Here is a 15,000-nt window from a genome sequence, read left to right as displayed (position 1 = left end):
GATAGAATCCAAAGATAACGGTCGCAACCAAGATGGCAGTGTAGAACTCCTGTACGTATACTGTCAGCACACTCCTGTACAGCAGTGAGACGCTGGTAAAGAATGTCATATGCTTGAAATGTCAATGCTTGTAAAAGGTCACTTGGCATCACAAAGGGTGGCAGGTTATTAGGAACTCGCATCAGACAAATGTCTGGTGCGACAGATCTTTTCCAAACAGTTGTAAGTATACTGCAAAAAGGTTGCAGCATCGGAGATCTACCTACCTAATGAAGTCTGTATGGAAGCATTTCTAAGGGATTTTCAAATTAAAATTCTTAATAATATAACTTGCACGAATATTCTACTTAAGAAATTGGGAAAAGTAGATTCAGATGTTTGCTCTTTTTGTTGCCGTTCTAGAGAAGAATTGAAACATTTATTTTATCTTTGCCCCTTTTCACAAGTTTTCTGGATAGACTTTAAATTATTGTGGTTTGAAAACATAAAAGAAGACATCACTTTATCTTTGAAAGAAATAATTATTGGCTTCCGTGGAAAAGATCTTGATTTTTTAAATTATTGTATTTTGGTAGGAGAAACGAGATGAAACCTGCTATAAGTCTATTTTAGGTTATGTTATTTTTTTTGTAATTTAAAACTTTTTATTGTTTTGTTACACCTAAACAATACATACAACGATCGTGAATTACTAAAATACAAATCACACTATTAATTACAATATCAAAACAAAATAGACTACTAATCACAACTCAGTAGATAACACTACTTCATTAACGCTCTTACAATAAATTGAACAACAATAGTAAAAAAACAACTAACACTAATAATTATCATCATCATCATCATTATTATCAAAGAATATTAATAAAAAGTCATAAGAGGAACACATGGAGAACACCCACACTACAAGCCTACATATGCATATGCCAAAAGCTTTTCCCATTTCTTGGTTAGTTTGTTCCGCCTACTTGCTATCTTCTTCTCCACTTGGTATACAGCTTTAATCTTGGCCTTATAAACTCGTAAAATCGGATGTACATTATTTAACTTACATCTATAAATATAGTACTCGTTCCTATTTTGTTGCCTTTTTATCATCGTTGTTTCTTACACGTCCATCGCTATTAAAGTTTACTGTGGAACGCATCCTCAGCATCATGGTGCAATCAGAAGAGAAAGAAAACTGACCAAGACATTGTTCATTGTAACAATTGTATCGTTAATACTAATGATGCCATTTACAATTTTCTGGTTTCTTTTTCATGTTACTTCAGGCGAAATGGTTGAAACCATATCTCATGAAACATGGCCGCTAGTACTATCCTTAGATTGCTTATTTTACGGAAACTCTCTTATAAATCCATTGTTATATGCATTAAAAATGCCAGAGTTCAAAAGAGCTCTGTTTTTATTATTGCGTTGTAGATATCGCTCGGAGCCAGTTTAGGTTTTTCCTCCATATGACTTGAAAGTCGGGAGTTTTCACTCAGTTAACTGATGAATATGTGTTTACAAAGTATAAAAAAACTGAGCGTTTTAAATACTTTCGTCCGAGTTCTCTCTTTGTTTTTAATTGGAAACACTTTATTCAAGTTAATTTAAAGCTGGAAGATCTGTGGACTGAGGTATGCATGCTAAAGATTCATCCATTCAAATATATTGAAGTTTGTAAGGAATTGTTTGCTCTTTTTTAGTTTATATTTTTTGGCTGGCTAGTCACGTTTGCGATAAAATACTGACTTTTTCTAAGCCTACACTGAATTTCGAGGTAAATAAAGTCGATGTACGTATGTATTTTTTGTCACAGTGTCACATGGTTTGGAGAGCTGCATGACGCGAACAAAAACATGCGCGCAAGAAATGGACCCGCAAAGCTGAGAGCGCTTTCGACATCATCAAACTTTAGACCCCTGGCAAGACTTAGAGAAATAGCCATGAGCTCAATTGGCTGGAAGATGAGACTTTGAGGTTGAATACGAACACAGATGGATTTAAAAAAACTCTTTTGGAGCCTAACTTAAGCCTAGAGAAAATTAGGGTCAGGTTAGGATTAGTTTTGGTTGTTATTCATAAATATTAATTGACCAATCACAGAATATAACGACAGCTTTCCAAATCTTTCACGGTAGTTATCTGTTTCAAAGTCATTTTTAAGTCGTAAATACGCCAAGCGTATAAACGACTATCGTTAGGGGTCAGAATATGCAAATTTGTCTCTCACTCAGGTGTAATCGGTTTTTTCAAGATATGTCAATTTGTCACTCACTCAGTTGAATTCAAATCGACATGGCGAAGATCAATATCGATTATCCGACGTTCACTTTCCGAAGTGCGGACTTGTAATGCCGCAACGTAATTCGTTGAATTATTCTTCGACTTTTCAGTCTTCGTTTCGACGGGATTGATACTCATTGCAGTTAGCATGTGTTACCGAACCATTGCTCAATGGAACACTAAAGGAGTCACTTTGCTGTGTGTGTTGAAAATGAACGCAAGAGACATTTTCTCGTCGATCCGCCAAGTTCACAGGTCCACTCGTATTAGCAAAGGAGCACGCCGCGAGAATGCCGTGGACATTGACAACAGCTGTGTTCACCAAAAGCAAACCACTGCTCTTTTAGTTTGTTACTATTTAATTATTCTATTGGTTATATTCAATGCCTATAAGGTGTACTTGTAACATATTTAAAAAGCTAAAGGCGCTTAAATGTAAAACACGGGGTTAAAACCACTTGATAGCTGTGTTTACAAAGTTGAGAAATATCCAGGCAGGTGTTTTTCGTATCACCCTGCTGTAGTTGGACAGTGAAGCAAATACGGAACAAAGCTTGTGTAGACCTTTGGTTTTCAAGCAAACCGCTAAAATTCGTAATCTTTTCCTCTGAATTCATCAAAGTTTGTCTCCGCCATGATTTATGATCCCACGTGGAAACGTAACATAGAATCGAGGCTAGCGATCAAATTCCCCATCCCCTCCTATGAGTGGTTATCAAATGCGCAGCCCCCGGGAAGACTAAGAAGATCAAATTCCCTTCCCCCGGGCAGGAAAAAAGCATCAAATACCCGTGGTATCCCGGGGCGGGAGGATGTTGAAGCTTCAATTTGATTGGTACATTAAGTCCGAACAAAGTGCAGCCAAACGAGCGACGTGAGTTGTAGCGCGGATTTTGGGAACTTTTCGGTGTAACTCCTAATTTTGCTGTGATGTATTCCCTTGATTTTGTTTCGGTTTACGATACAGAGGAGTCTAACATTTGAAAGATTCAGTGCAAATATCGTGTGCGAGGGCGGCAATCTTCTGAAGTGTTTCTTTAATTTACATTAATTTACATTAATTTACATACAACGCCTGATAGAATCCAAAGATAACGGTCGCAACCAAGATGGCAGTGTAGAACTCCTACACGTATACTGTCAGCACACTCCTGTACAGCAGTGAGACGCTGGTAAAGAATGTCATATGCTTGAAATGTCAATGCTTGTAAAAGGTCACTTGGCATCACAAAGGGTGGCAGGTTATTAGGAACTCGCATCAGACAAATGTCTGGTGCGACAGATCTTTTCCAAACAGTTGTAAGTATACTGCAAAAAGGTTGCAGCATCGAAGATCTACCTTCTACCTAATGAAGTCTATATGGAAACATTGCTAAGGGATTTTCAATTTAAAATTCTTAATAATATAACTTGCACTAATATTCTACTTAAGAAATTGGGAAAAGTAGATTCAGATGTTTGCTCTTTTTGTTGCCGTTCTGGAGAAGAATTGGAACATTTATTTTATCTTTGCCCCTTTTCACAAGTTTTCTGGATAGACTTTAAATTATTGTGGTTTGAAAACATAAAAGAAGACATTACCTTCCGTGGAAAAGATCTTGATTTTTTAAATTATTGTATTTTGGTGGGAGAAACGAGATGAAACCTTTTATAAGTCTATTTGAGGTTATGTTATTTTTTTGTAATTTAAAACTTTTTATTGTTTTGTTACACATAAACAATACATACAACGATCATGAATTACTAAAATACAAATCACACTATTAATTACAATGTCAAAACAAAATAGACTACTAATTACAACTCAGTAGATAACACTACTTCATTAACACTCTTACAATAAATTGAACAACAATAGTAAAAAAACAACTAACACTAATAATTATCATCATCATCATTATTATCAAAGAATATTGATAAAAAGTCATAAGAGGAACACATGGAGAACACCCACACTACAAGCCTACATATGCATATGCCAAAAGCTTTTCCCATTTCTTGGTATGTTTAGTTAGTTTGTTCCGCCTACTTGCTATCTTTTTCTCCACTTGGTATACAGCTTTAATATTGGCCTTATAAACTCGTAAAATGGGATGTACATTATTTAACTTACATCTATAAATATACTACTCGTTCCTATTTTGTTGCCTTTTTATCATGGTTGTTTCTTACACGTCCATCGCTATTAAAGTTTACTGTGGAACGCATCCTCAGCATTATGGGGCAATAGGAAGAGAAAGAAAACTGACCAAGACATTGTTCATTGTAACAATTGTATCGTTAATACTAATGATGCCATTTACAATTTTCTGGTTTTTTTTTTTTTTCATGTTACTTCAGGCGAAATGGTTGAAACCATATCTCATGAAACATGGCCGCTGGTACTATCCTTAGATTGCTTATTTTACGGAAACTCTCTTATAAATCCATTGTTATATGCATTAAAAATGCCTCAGTTCAAAAGAGCTCTGTTTTTATTATTGCGTTCTGAGATATCGCTCGGAGCCAGTTTAGGTTTTTCCTCCATATGACTTGAAAGTGGGGAGTTTTCACTCAGTTAACTGATGAATATGTGTTTACAAAGTATAAAAAAACTGAGCGTTTTAAATACTTTCGTCCGACTTCTCTCTTTGTTTTTAATTGAAAACACTTTATTTAAGTTAATTTAAATCGGGAAAATCTGTGGACTGAGGTATGTATGCTAAAGATTCATCCATTCAAATATATTGAAGTTTTTAAGGAATTGATTGTTTTTTTTTAGTTTATATTTTTTGCCTGGCTAGTCACGTTTGCGATAAAATACTAACTTTTTCTAAGCCTACACTGAATTTCGAGATAAATAAAGTTGATGTACATAATTATGTATTTGTGTCACATTGTCACATGGTTTGGAGAGCTGCATGACGCGAACAAAAACATGCGCGCAAGAAATGGACCCGCAAAGCTGAGAGCACGTTCGACATCATCAAACTTTAGACCTCTGGCAAGACTTAGAAAAACAAATAGCCATGAGCTCAAGTGGCTGGAAGATAAGACTTTGAGGTTGAATACGAACACACATGGATTAAAAAAAACTCTTTTGGAGCCTAACTTAAGCCTAGAGAAAAATTAGGGTCAGGTTAGGATTAGTTTTGGTTGTTATTCATAAATATTAATTGACCAATCACAGAATGTAAAAAAATGAAAAGAACTGTGTTGGATTAAGCATGTTCGTCGTTGTAGTGTAGTGGTTAATATGCAGGACTATAGGTCTGGAGGGTGCGAGTTCGAGTACCGGTCAGTGCATAGTACAGTTCTTTGTTCCCTTACTATATTGTAATGTTGAGACTGAATTAAGAAGGGTATGAATACAGAAACCGATAAGATGATACCAAAGATTACGAAGATGTGTTGAGATGCGTAAGACCGAGTTTGAGGAGGGATGGTATATGCACAGTAGGGTTGCGCAATGCGAAACCAGGGAATCACCTTAAGCAACGACGACTGCTACGGCAACAACAATGCCACAAAGAATGAATAGTATTGGTTAAAAAAAGAATTATAATCATGCAGCACTTTTCAGTTCATTTCTCTGTCGTTCTCCAGCACAAACAACAACATCGAAAGCAAGTTTCATGTTTTATTTATTTACAGCAAACAGTTCAAGCTATTACTATGCTGGCTGGCAAATAGTGAAAAGCTTATCGCGGCAAGCCAGACTGTACACAAAATTATGTAGACTTCTTTTTTTTAAAGGAATAAATGACTATTACATAATATATAGATTTAGCCAAACCTAAAGGCGGAGCTCCCGGGTTGTTTATTCTTACTGGCAGTAGTATTAGTGAAAATAAAAGGCTTTGGAATTGTCCGCGTTTTGGTTTTTCCGGATATTACTTAATTATGTCGTTAACTAGTGAATTCAACGGTAAATTTCACCCGAAAAACCGATATCGCATAAATCACGAAGGGATGAGTGCGATATCGGTTTTTCCTGCGAAATGTATTGTCGATTTCACCAGTTAGGTAATTAATTTTTCTTGAATCGCATGAGTTTTAAAAGAAAACAAGCAAATTCGCAGCAAGCGAACGGAAAAGGAAAAAGTTATTTCAGAGTCGACTGTCAAAAGCCAGCGAATAGGAATCATGCTAAAATCAGAAATCACAGACGTACTATAGCTCGTGATGTGACACATCGTCGTTGTCGATTCAAGGTCAAAAAAAGAATTTTCTTGATGTCCTTTATTCCACTTTATCTCTGAAAACGAGATCATTCATATTTTGATGTATTTCAATGAAACACGCCAGGTTCATTAGAACAAGAATCGGCAAGAAAGGCCAAACTTCAAACAACATCTGCAAGAAATTACCTGTACGTGCTCTAAACAAACGTTTGAAAACACAAGCTGGTGATATTTCTCCTTACTTTTAACGCTTTCCAAACTGTTTTTTCCAAAATCAAAATTCCGCAAGATTTTATAATTTTGACCTTGCTAAAAAACATAAATTTCATGAGAAAAATCGTAAGATTGCTTATATGTTGAGGAAATGGGCTTTATTTCACGCTTGTGGTGGAATTAGTAAGATACAAGTGGGACCTTTTTTTTTTCGTATTTTTGAGGAGGGCAATTTTTCTACAATATCTTGCCATTGCAAGTTGTTAAAACTGGCGGACATGAAAAAAAGACGGTTTTAGTGAATTTAACCTTTTCCATACTCTGCGGAGAGCCAAATTTATTCCTTAGAAATCAACATCGTTTATGCATTGCTCCTTTTATTCGGAAAACAGGGGTCTGAAATTCGGACCCTTGCTTTTCAATCAGCTGAAATTGAGAAAAATTATATTATCTCTGTTCAGAAGCAAGGGTCTGAATTTCAGACCCTCGCTTTTGCTCCGCTGAAATAGTGAGAATATACATTATCTCTGTTCAGAAAACAAGGCTCTGAATTTCGGACCCTTGCTTTTCGCTCCGCTGAAATAGTGAAAAAATACATTATCTCTGTTCAGAAAGCAGGGGTCCGACTTTCGGATCCTTGCTTTTCGCTCCGCTGAAATAGCTATAGTGGAAAAAATTATTTTATCTGTGTTCAGAAAGCAGGGGTCCGAATTTCGGACCCTTTCTTTTCAATCCGCTGAAATAGAAACTGTAATAATGATTATCGTACTATTATACGTGGAGGAGGCTCCCAGTGTAGCCCTTGGGATATGTTAATTTCACTTGAGTTATTTTAAGTCTGGTTCCCGAGACGACCGCAAAATTAGAAAACTCAAAATGGTGTTCCGAGTGGGATAGCGCGGTTTGTTCAACGAAAACGAGTTTCGGAAGCAAGGAGATTGGTTTATCTTGCCCCAAATCCTGGAAAACCATCACACAATGCCAGATAAATTCATATGACGTTATCCTTAATACTTGCGGACGTCTCGGAAAACAGACTTCCGATGATCGATGCGACTTCCATAAATTTGCAAAAACATCTTCACCGGATATTCATCAGTTTGTACGTGTGAAATCATTGTTCCTGAGAGGACTGTTTGTTCGTATCCTTGTCAGCCTTCTTCAAAGAAGACTTTATTCCTGGTAGAAGCTTTCAGTTTAAACTATCATCCAACGTAAATCCGAAACATATGATGCAACTTTTTGGTAGTTGCTGTGACCATAGCCGGCTTTCATCCCCTCTACATGCGGGAGGCGTGTGAGGTATCCATTCCTTATTTTAAGATCCCTTCCAGTAACAGATGACAAACCCATCCTCTTTAACTTCAAAGACCTTTCCGGTGACAGGAGTCCTGCGATAGTTTTCGAGCTTCACTGCAACGAAATCTCCTTCTTTCAAAAAGTTAACGTCAGTGACTTCTTGCACATAGGTTCTAAACTTCCTGTGGTTTCCTTATTCTCTCTCTTTTTCTGTCCGAAAATAAAGTTGCAGCTTTCGATGAAATGAAATGAACTCAGGACTTGCAAGGATCAAAAACAACGCTAACCAATTTGACTGTCTGATTAAACCGGTATACATGTCACAGTAATTCCTAAGCAACAAAATGTGGTCTGTGTCACTAATTTTCTTGTACATTATGTTTTTTTTATACATCTTTGCTTTAAAGGTTTCAACTTCTAGTTCATTTTTAATGATAAACTCATCAATTCTAGCATAGTTGCTGTCATTAGAAGCAAACTCTCGATGTTTTCTACTTTCAACTGAGTCGTGTAAGCCTCATTATCCAATTTTTCTGTTTTGACAGGTTTTCACTGAATGCCGTCCTTTGGAATTCGAAGTGTTTGGATAATCAAATGGACAGCCCCCAAGCTCTGATTCAAAATTTATGAAAGGAAATTTTTTAAACTCCTTGTCGGTCGATAAAGTCCAGACGTATCTTCCACTTTTGTAAATGGGTGTTTCAGTTTCCTGACAAGTATGTCTGTGGCCTGACTTGTACCAATGTTTAAATATTTATGAAATTGACTGATTAATCGAGAGACATACTCGTATTCCACCGTCTGGCTATTTCAGTAACACAACTTAACCCTTCAACTTCCTTTGTCTGTGATTTTATAACCATAGTCACGGATCTTGACTAATGTGTAACAGGCGTTATACTTGGCAACAACCTAATTCTTTTTTTTTTTTGCTTGCTTTTGTCACTATAAAATCAACCCTTTTACTCAAAAACGCTACTACATGTCCACCGAGGTGAGTTAACTGTTAGTTTTAAGAAAACGTTTCTCATTTATTCGAATAAATGATTAACGATTAGAGTTACGGAACGTGTTAGAATCTCACAAAAAGAAGTCGCATAGATCGCCCAGCAGGGCGTAGGAATTATCGTGAGGAAATGCGCAAATACCCAACTTCTTCTACTCCTAAACTCGGATCACGTCCTATACGAAATAAATACTAGGCGAGTCTCTCATAGTAAAAGAAGAAATTTGCTACTCGTGCTATCAGTAAGGTTATGGAACCTGCTACTGCTACCCTTTTCCCTGTCTCCATTGGTACAAGCGTAAACCGAAGTACGTAAGTTTTTTATCCTTTTATTTGTCTTAACCCTTCAAGTGTTGCATTTGTCAAATTCCTTGTCAAAATGATGATCGTTTTCGTCGTTTTCTTACTGTATTATTATCAAAGCTATAGTAATTTAAGTCGTATATCTAGGTATATTCTTTAGCTTTCGACGCAACACTTTTCGATTTAAAATCTCTAGGATATTGTTGTAACCGTCCACTATCTATATGCCGTATGCAAGTGGGTATGTAACTATGCGCTACACGTCCATATTAAGCCTCATGCAAGGAATGTATAGCCTTTGTTGTTTCTATTTTTTGTCGTATCGTGCCACGTATCAAGCTTATTTTATGCTAAGATAAGTTAGAATCTATACTAATTGTTAGTATCTTAAATATCCTATTTCAGTTCGAACCTACGATCTATCTGAGAACTACAATTTATGAATAACTACAGTTGGCTTCTACATCTGTAAACCTTTATCATCCAGACTACGAACATTATCCTGTACAAATTCCGGATTTATTTGTTACCGTTCGACTTCGATTTGTCAACTCCACCATCAGTATTCATAGCAACAACACTGTACACAGCCTTGGTTGATTATTTTTCTGATTGTCCGTATATTAAATCACTTTGAATCAATGCGTTGAGTTCGAAATTCTATCTTGTACCAAGAGATCCTATGATTGTTTGAGAGCTTTGGAATATTGGCAACCTCCGTTGGTTCCGGGCAGTTACATTAACTGGGAAAACAAAGATTCTTGGTCATTGCTCTCGTCACATTCCAGGTAAAAAAATCTTCTTGTTCATCCAGTTTATGCCTTCCATGGATTCTGGAATTTAGTATAAATGGGCCGAAGTAAATATGAAATACCAAAGGTTAGAAAGCTGATACTAAGTGCTTTATTTACCGGTTTATCATTTACTTACTTCCTACGTGAGGAAAAAAAAACTATATTTTCTGGCGCTTGTCCACCCTACACTTACCCCGAGTTACGCACCCTGTTAGATTACGTGTCAGCTACACTATTGATGAAAAGTTTCGAAAGAATTTGGGAAGTTTGTTCGCCTATTAAAACCACCGCGGATGAATCTGGATAATCAATATATTGTAACAATTTTTACCTTGGTTTGAGACGGACGAGGCAAGGAAATATCCACTAATTTGCCGTTTGTCTCTTGTTTTCTTTGGCGGGGTAGGACATTCTGCTCAGGCACAGTAGAAGATGATTACATTAGAGAAGCAGCCTACAATGCAGTCTTATTTCGTACACCACATGTTGTTGCACTATTTTCTCTCGCAAAAACCCGTTGCATCAATTTTCAACAAAAGGAAACCAAATAAATTGACTTCACTGTAAAGTAAAAGCAATTGAAACTTCCGATTGGTTTGTAATTAGTTCAGTTTCAGGGCGAGTTAATTTTGTGGTTAACAGATGGCGGATATCCGTCCCGCGTTTGCTGGTTGCTTTCGGAACATCCAACACAATTGCTATTGGAATGCTCGACAGATATGCTTCGAATATTTGGGGTTTTCCGTTTTTCATTGATGCGAAAATAACTACTTTAGCGTCGCTTTTGACCTTTTTCTTAACCTGGTTGAATAAAGGCTACCTAACAGGCGAATCGTGAACAGTTAAAACCCCTTTCTACGTAAATCGGCAAATGCAAAGAAGACGCACTTTTTACATCTCAGGACAGAAAGCTCAGCACCAAAAAAAATTGATTATGAATGGCTAGTATGTTGACAATAATGTCACTCACGTGTAATAGAAGAAGACATTTCTCCCTGACATCACTCCCTGAAATTAGACGACAGGAATATCTGTTAGTTATTTAATTCTGGTGTTGTTTCTAATTTAAGTAACATGTTTAAACTTTTTTCGGTGCATCGGTTCAAAGAAGACACCAACAAAAAATGCTGTAATGGTGGTCATTTGAAAATGAAGATTCACCAGCCTTGATTTGAAACAGGTGACGCGTGCGAAATATTTGACAAAGAAGCTCAGGGAAATACGTCTTCCCTGTTTGCAAAGGTTTAGGAAATGCACAGCATCTAAGATCATATTGCAGCGGCATATTTTCTTAACCATACCTAGCCGTTGGAGCTGTTGCATAAGTTTATTCCGAGGAGAAATATTAATGGCCTACCGAGAGACATACCGGGATGTAAAGAGAACCTTGAAGAATCACTGGTATTATCAAATCCTATCGCATGAATCTGTGGAAAACAGAAATACTAATGTTAAAAACTTGGAGTTTTCTAGGACGTTAATTTTTATTTTACATGCCTGATCCCTTTATTTTTCTTCCTTTTTTTTTTTTTTTCTTTGTGCTCTATTTTTGGGGAAAAAAAATTTTGTGGGGAAAGCCAAGAGTTTTGTCGCTTATTAAAGTGGGAAAAAGTGGTCATGCCGACGCCACCCTCAGGCTAACCGCAAGCGGTCTATCAGATTTTTTGCGTGGGAGAACAGTAGACTGTGAGCAGTCTCTCTTTTAAACTTTTGCTCTAGAATTATAGAATCGTTGAAACGAACGCGTACGTTGAACTTTCAATGGCTGAAGCAGCGGGTCTCAAATACGCGCTCTAAAAAACGCCCACGGTATTTGCGACCCGCAGTTTCAGCCATTTTGAAGTGTTCGTTCGTTTCAAACAAATTCAAAGATTTAGTGCAAAAGAGAGCCTGCTCGCAGTCTAGTTAAGTTAAAATAGGGCCGTTTCAATCTCATTATTCTTGCAACGTTAATGGTATTTTTGTACTGCTGAAATAAAATGTATTTCATACATTTAAAGCTACAGTTTATGCAAAATTTTGGGAGCTGATATAGAAGTGATTAATAAGAAGCGAATGTTTGAGGGACGCTTTCTAATCGGAAGACCCAGTTTCACCAGGGGGAAAAAGATATTCATTGGAAGGACTTTGTGTAGTCCTTTGTCATCTTTCTTTTTGGCTGTAATGCATCTTAAATAATAAAACGTTAGGCGAACGCTCACTTCCGGCTACCATTTGCTCCTCAAGTGAATTTAAAACAAAAGCGATACAGTAAGAGAGGAATGAACTCCTCACACATACCGAGCTGCGATGATGGTATTGATGAATCTCTGGAATCATAGTCATCGAATCCAACGCCATGCTCAAGTTCTGATTTTTGTTTGAACGGGGATGGGAACGAGCTTCTGGTGTCCGAGTCTTCGTCCATGTTGAGACCTTACTGCAGAAAGGACTTCTCGTTGTGTAGCGCTATTCAGTGGCTTTATCTTAGCAATTTTGGCGGCATTGCAACGGTTGCAAACTTATTCAAATGCCGTTTCTTCGTCCACCCCTAGCCGTTGGCATCAGTCCAGCCCACTGGAAACTCTAAATTTGATTAGCTCCGCGGGCTCCGCGGTTTTCAGACCGCAGTGTCTGTTTGTTCAATGAGATATAAAAAAGATATGAAGTGTTTGCGGCGTTCGATAAAACGTCCCCGCTCCAGATAATTGATTTGGTTATTTTTATGACTGTTTTCTTGTCATACTGAAGAGAGGAAACTCTTGTCATTGCTTGTGATGAAGTCGAACCTATTTATTGTATTTAATTTTTCACAATCATTAAAGTATATTAAAGTACAGTATCAGTTATCAGTAATACGGATTTGCTTTGGAACAGTATAATTATTGTGTAACAGGAGAAGTACAGTCATGTTTGGAATGACACTACGAAACAATGACAATGAACTATTCTTGAGCGACGCCAATTCATAGAGCAGGGTTCACACTTGGTAAGTGACAGATCGGCTTTGCGATAACGGACTCTATTCAATTGCTTTGCTCGGCACAAGAACAAGTCGTGAGAAAAAAATGACTAACACCTCCCTGTGGTCCATAAAAGTCGAAAATGGACAAGTTTTCATTTACCTCGGAAAAGACAAACTGAAAATGCATCAAGTATATCGAAGGGTATTGAGTGTAAAAAAGTCTCTTTATAAAGGGAAGGATTCTCTGCTGGTAAGAACGAATCTTTTCATTTGGCTTATTAATTCTTTTTTTTATCTACGATCGATAAGACGAAGCGGTGTGACTCTCGCTTTATAGGTTATGTTTTTGCGGTTCAAATTCGAACCTTGCCCAAATGGAACTCATACTAAACAAAACTTCACAGAGAGACTCAAGCTTTGATTCCAGTCTGGATAGAACGGATCTGGAGATCACTCATACCAGCTCATCAGGTATGTAAAACGCTAAGATACGAGGAATTTTGTATATGTGACACTTGCTCTCAATCGTTCTCCTGGAGGGGTGGCGATCTTGACCATTCCGAGTATTAATTATAATTATTCATTATTGGGTTTGAGGTTGTGTCGTTTATATCGTTTACTTCTACGTATTTCAAAGGTGCTAGCTAGCAGATATAACAAATCGTCCAAAATTCCCGTGTCTTCAATATGAAGGGTAACAAATCTAAAATATTGTCATGCAGTATGCTTTAATTTTAATTATTTCTGTTTCGACCCACAACTTTGGCAGGCCTCAGTTAAAGATTTGACCTTTAAATTCTGTTTGTCGGTGATAGTCGATACTTTGGGAGTGACTACCTTCAGAATGTTCGTATGGTTATCAAAAGAAATAGCCCACAAAAGCAGTCTGGAATTTGTCACTGTTATTTCAGCCCCAATTTTGAGACAATGTTTGTTTCGCGGTTGACTCAGAAAACCGCCGCCGAAGACTCGCCCACGACCTTGGGGTAACTATTAGTTATCAGGTGTCGATAGAACGACTAATAGAAATGTGAGAAAGAAGATTCCTGCACCAGCAATGGGCGAATCCAAAACAAATCATTCAAAGCAAAAATCTCCCATCCCACAATTTGTTATTAAAATAGTTTGCTTCTTTTTTTTTTTGAGTTAACAATAATTGATATGATCAGCATTGTAATAAAGACGATCCGAAATTTTGTTTTATTTCAGATTCTCTTCTGCTTGCGAAGTCTACCTTGGCCTATGTCGTCGGCCTCTTCCACATTTCAAGGAAGATTGTAATCGAACATCTCACTTTTGCTGCTGGAGAAGCAAGAGATGGGTTCTGTCAGGTGGCGTTCGACCACAAGAATGTAAAAATACCGACCGCCGCTTGCGACTGGATCGTCAGACACTTCAGTCGAGCTCGCGATTACGTCGTTGACCTCTTTTGAAAAAAATGCTACTGCAGTAATTGCAAGCATGAAAAATTCCAGGCATGGAATATATTTTGATAAAATGGAGGACCAGGAGACCATACGTTGTGAATTGGCGTCCCAAGTACAACCGCGTGATAAAGCTAGGGACCTTTAGTGAAATCATAATTATAAAAGCCAACGCAACAAAATTATGTATATTGTAAGGTTTCTAAAAGCCAACTAAACTGCACGAGCCCAGAGGTCTTAAATTTATCAGTGTTTAATTTTTTGAAATTGTACGAAAAAAAAAAAATTGTGGCTACTTATTGATATTAAATAAAAGAAAAGTTATGATAATTGTGCAGGGGACTCACATTTGATTGGTTATCTGTGATTATTGGCCAATCAGAATGCTTAGTTTGTTACCTTCGATTTTCTTACCGAATTACCTCTTTCCTCTTTTTTGTATTGCGTTACCTAACAACCGCATTTCTCTTAGCCGATCACAAACTATCCTAATGTTCTAATCGTCGTTTTCTTTCTTCACATAGATGGCCAATGATTCTCATCACCAAAACTGCAGAGCAGTTTCTTCAAATTTCGA

General features: G+C 37.2%; 1 protein-coding gene across 2 annotated transcripts in view; it reads left to right on the top strand.

Moving 5' to 3' along the window:
• Positions 1-8,853: 8,853 nt before the first annotated feature.
• LOC138006027 (substance-K receptor-like) overlaps positions 8,854-15,000 on the top strand; it is a 7,234-nt gene continuing 1,087 nt past the window's right edge. Inside the window, exons 1-3 of one of the 2 annotated variants that reach the window (XM_068852185.1) lie at positions 8,854-8,946; positions 9,667-10,049; positions 14,948-15,000. The exon at positions 14,948-15,000 is cut by the window's right edge and continues 1,087 nt beyond it. In XM_068852185.1, coding sequence (XP_068708286.1) covers positions 14,948-15,000 — 53 coding nt within the window. In that variant the 5' untranslated portion in view covers positions 8,854-8,946; positions 9,667-10,049. Of the gene's footprint in view, positions 9,267-9,666; positions 10,050-14,947 lie in introns of both variants that reach the window. The other variant, XM_068852184.1, reaches the window with a different exon arrangement.

Source organism: Montipora foliosa, chromosome 6 (assembly GCF_036669935.1).
Source record: "Montipora foliosa isolate CH-2021 chromosome 6, ASM3666993v2, whole genome shotgun sequence".
Lineage (NCBI taxonomy): Eukaryota > Metazoa > Cnidaria > Anthozoa > Scleractinia > Acroporidae > Montipora > Montipora foliosa.
The sequence above is the reverse complement of the archived record's forward strand: the minus strand, read 5'-3'. Positions and strand labels throughout refer to the sequence as shown.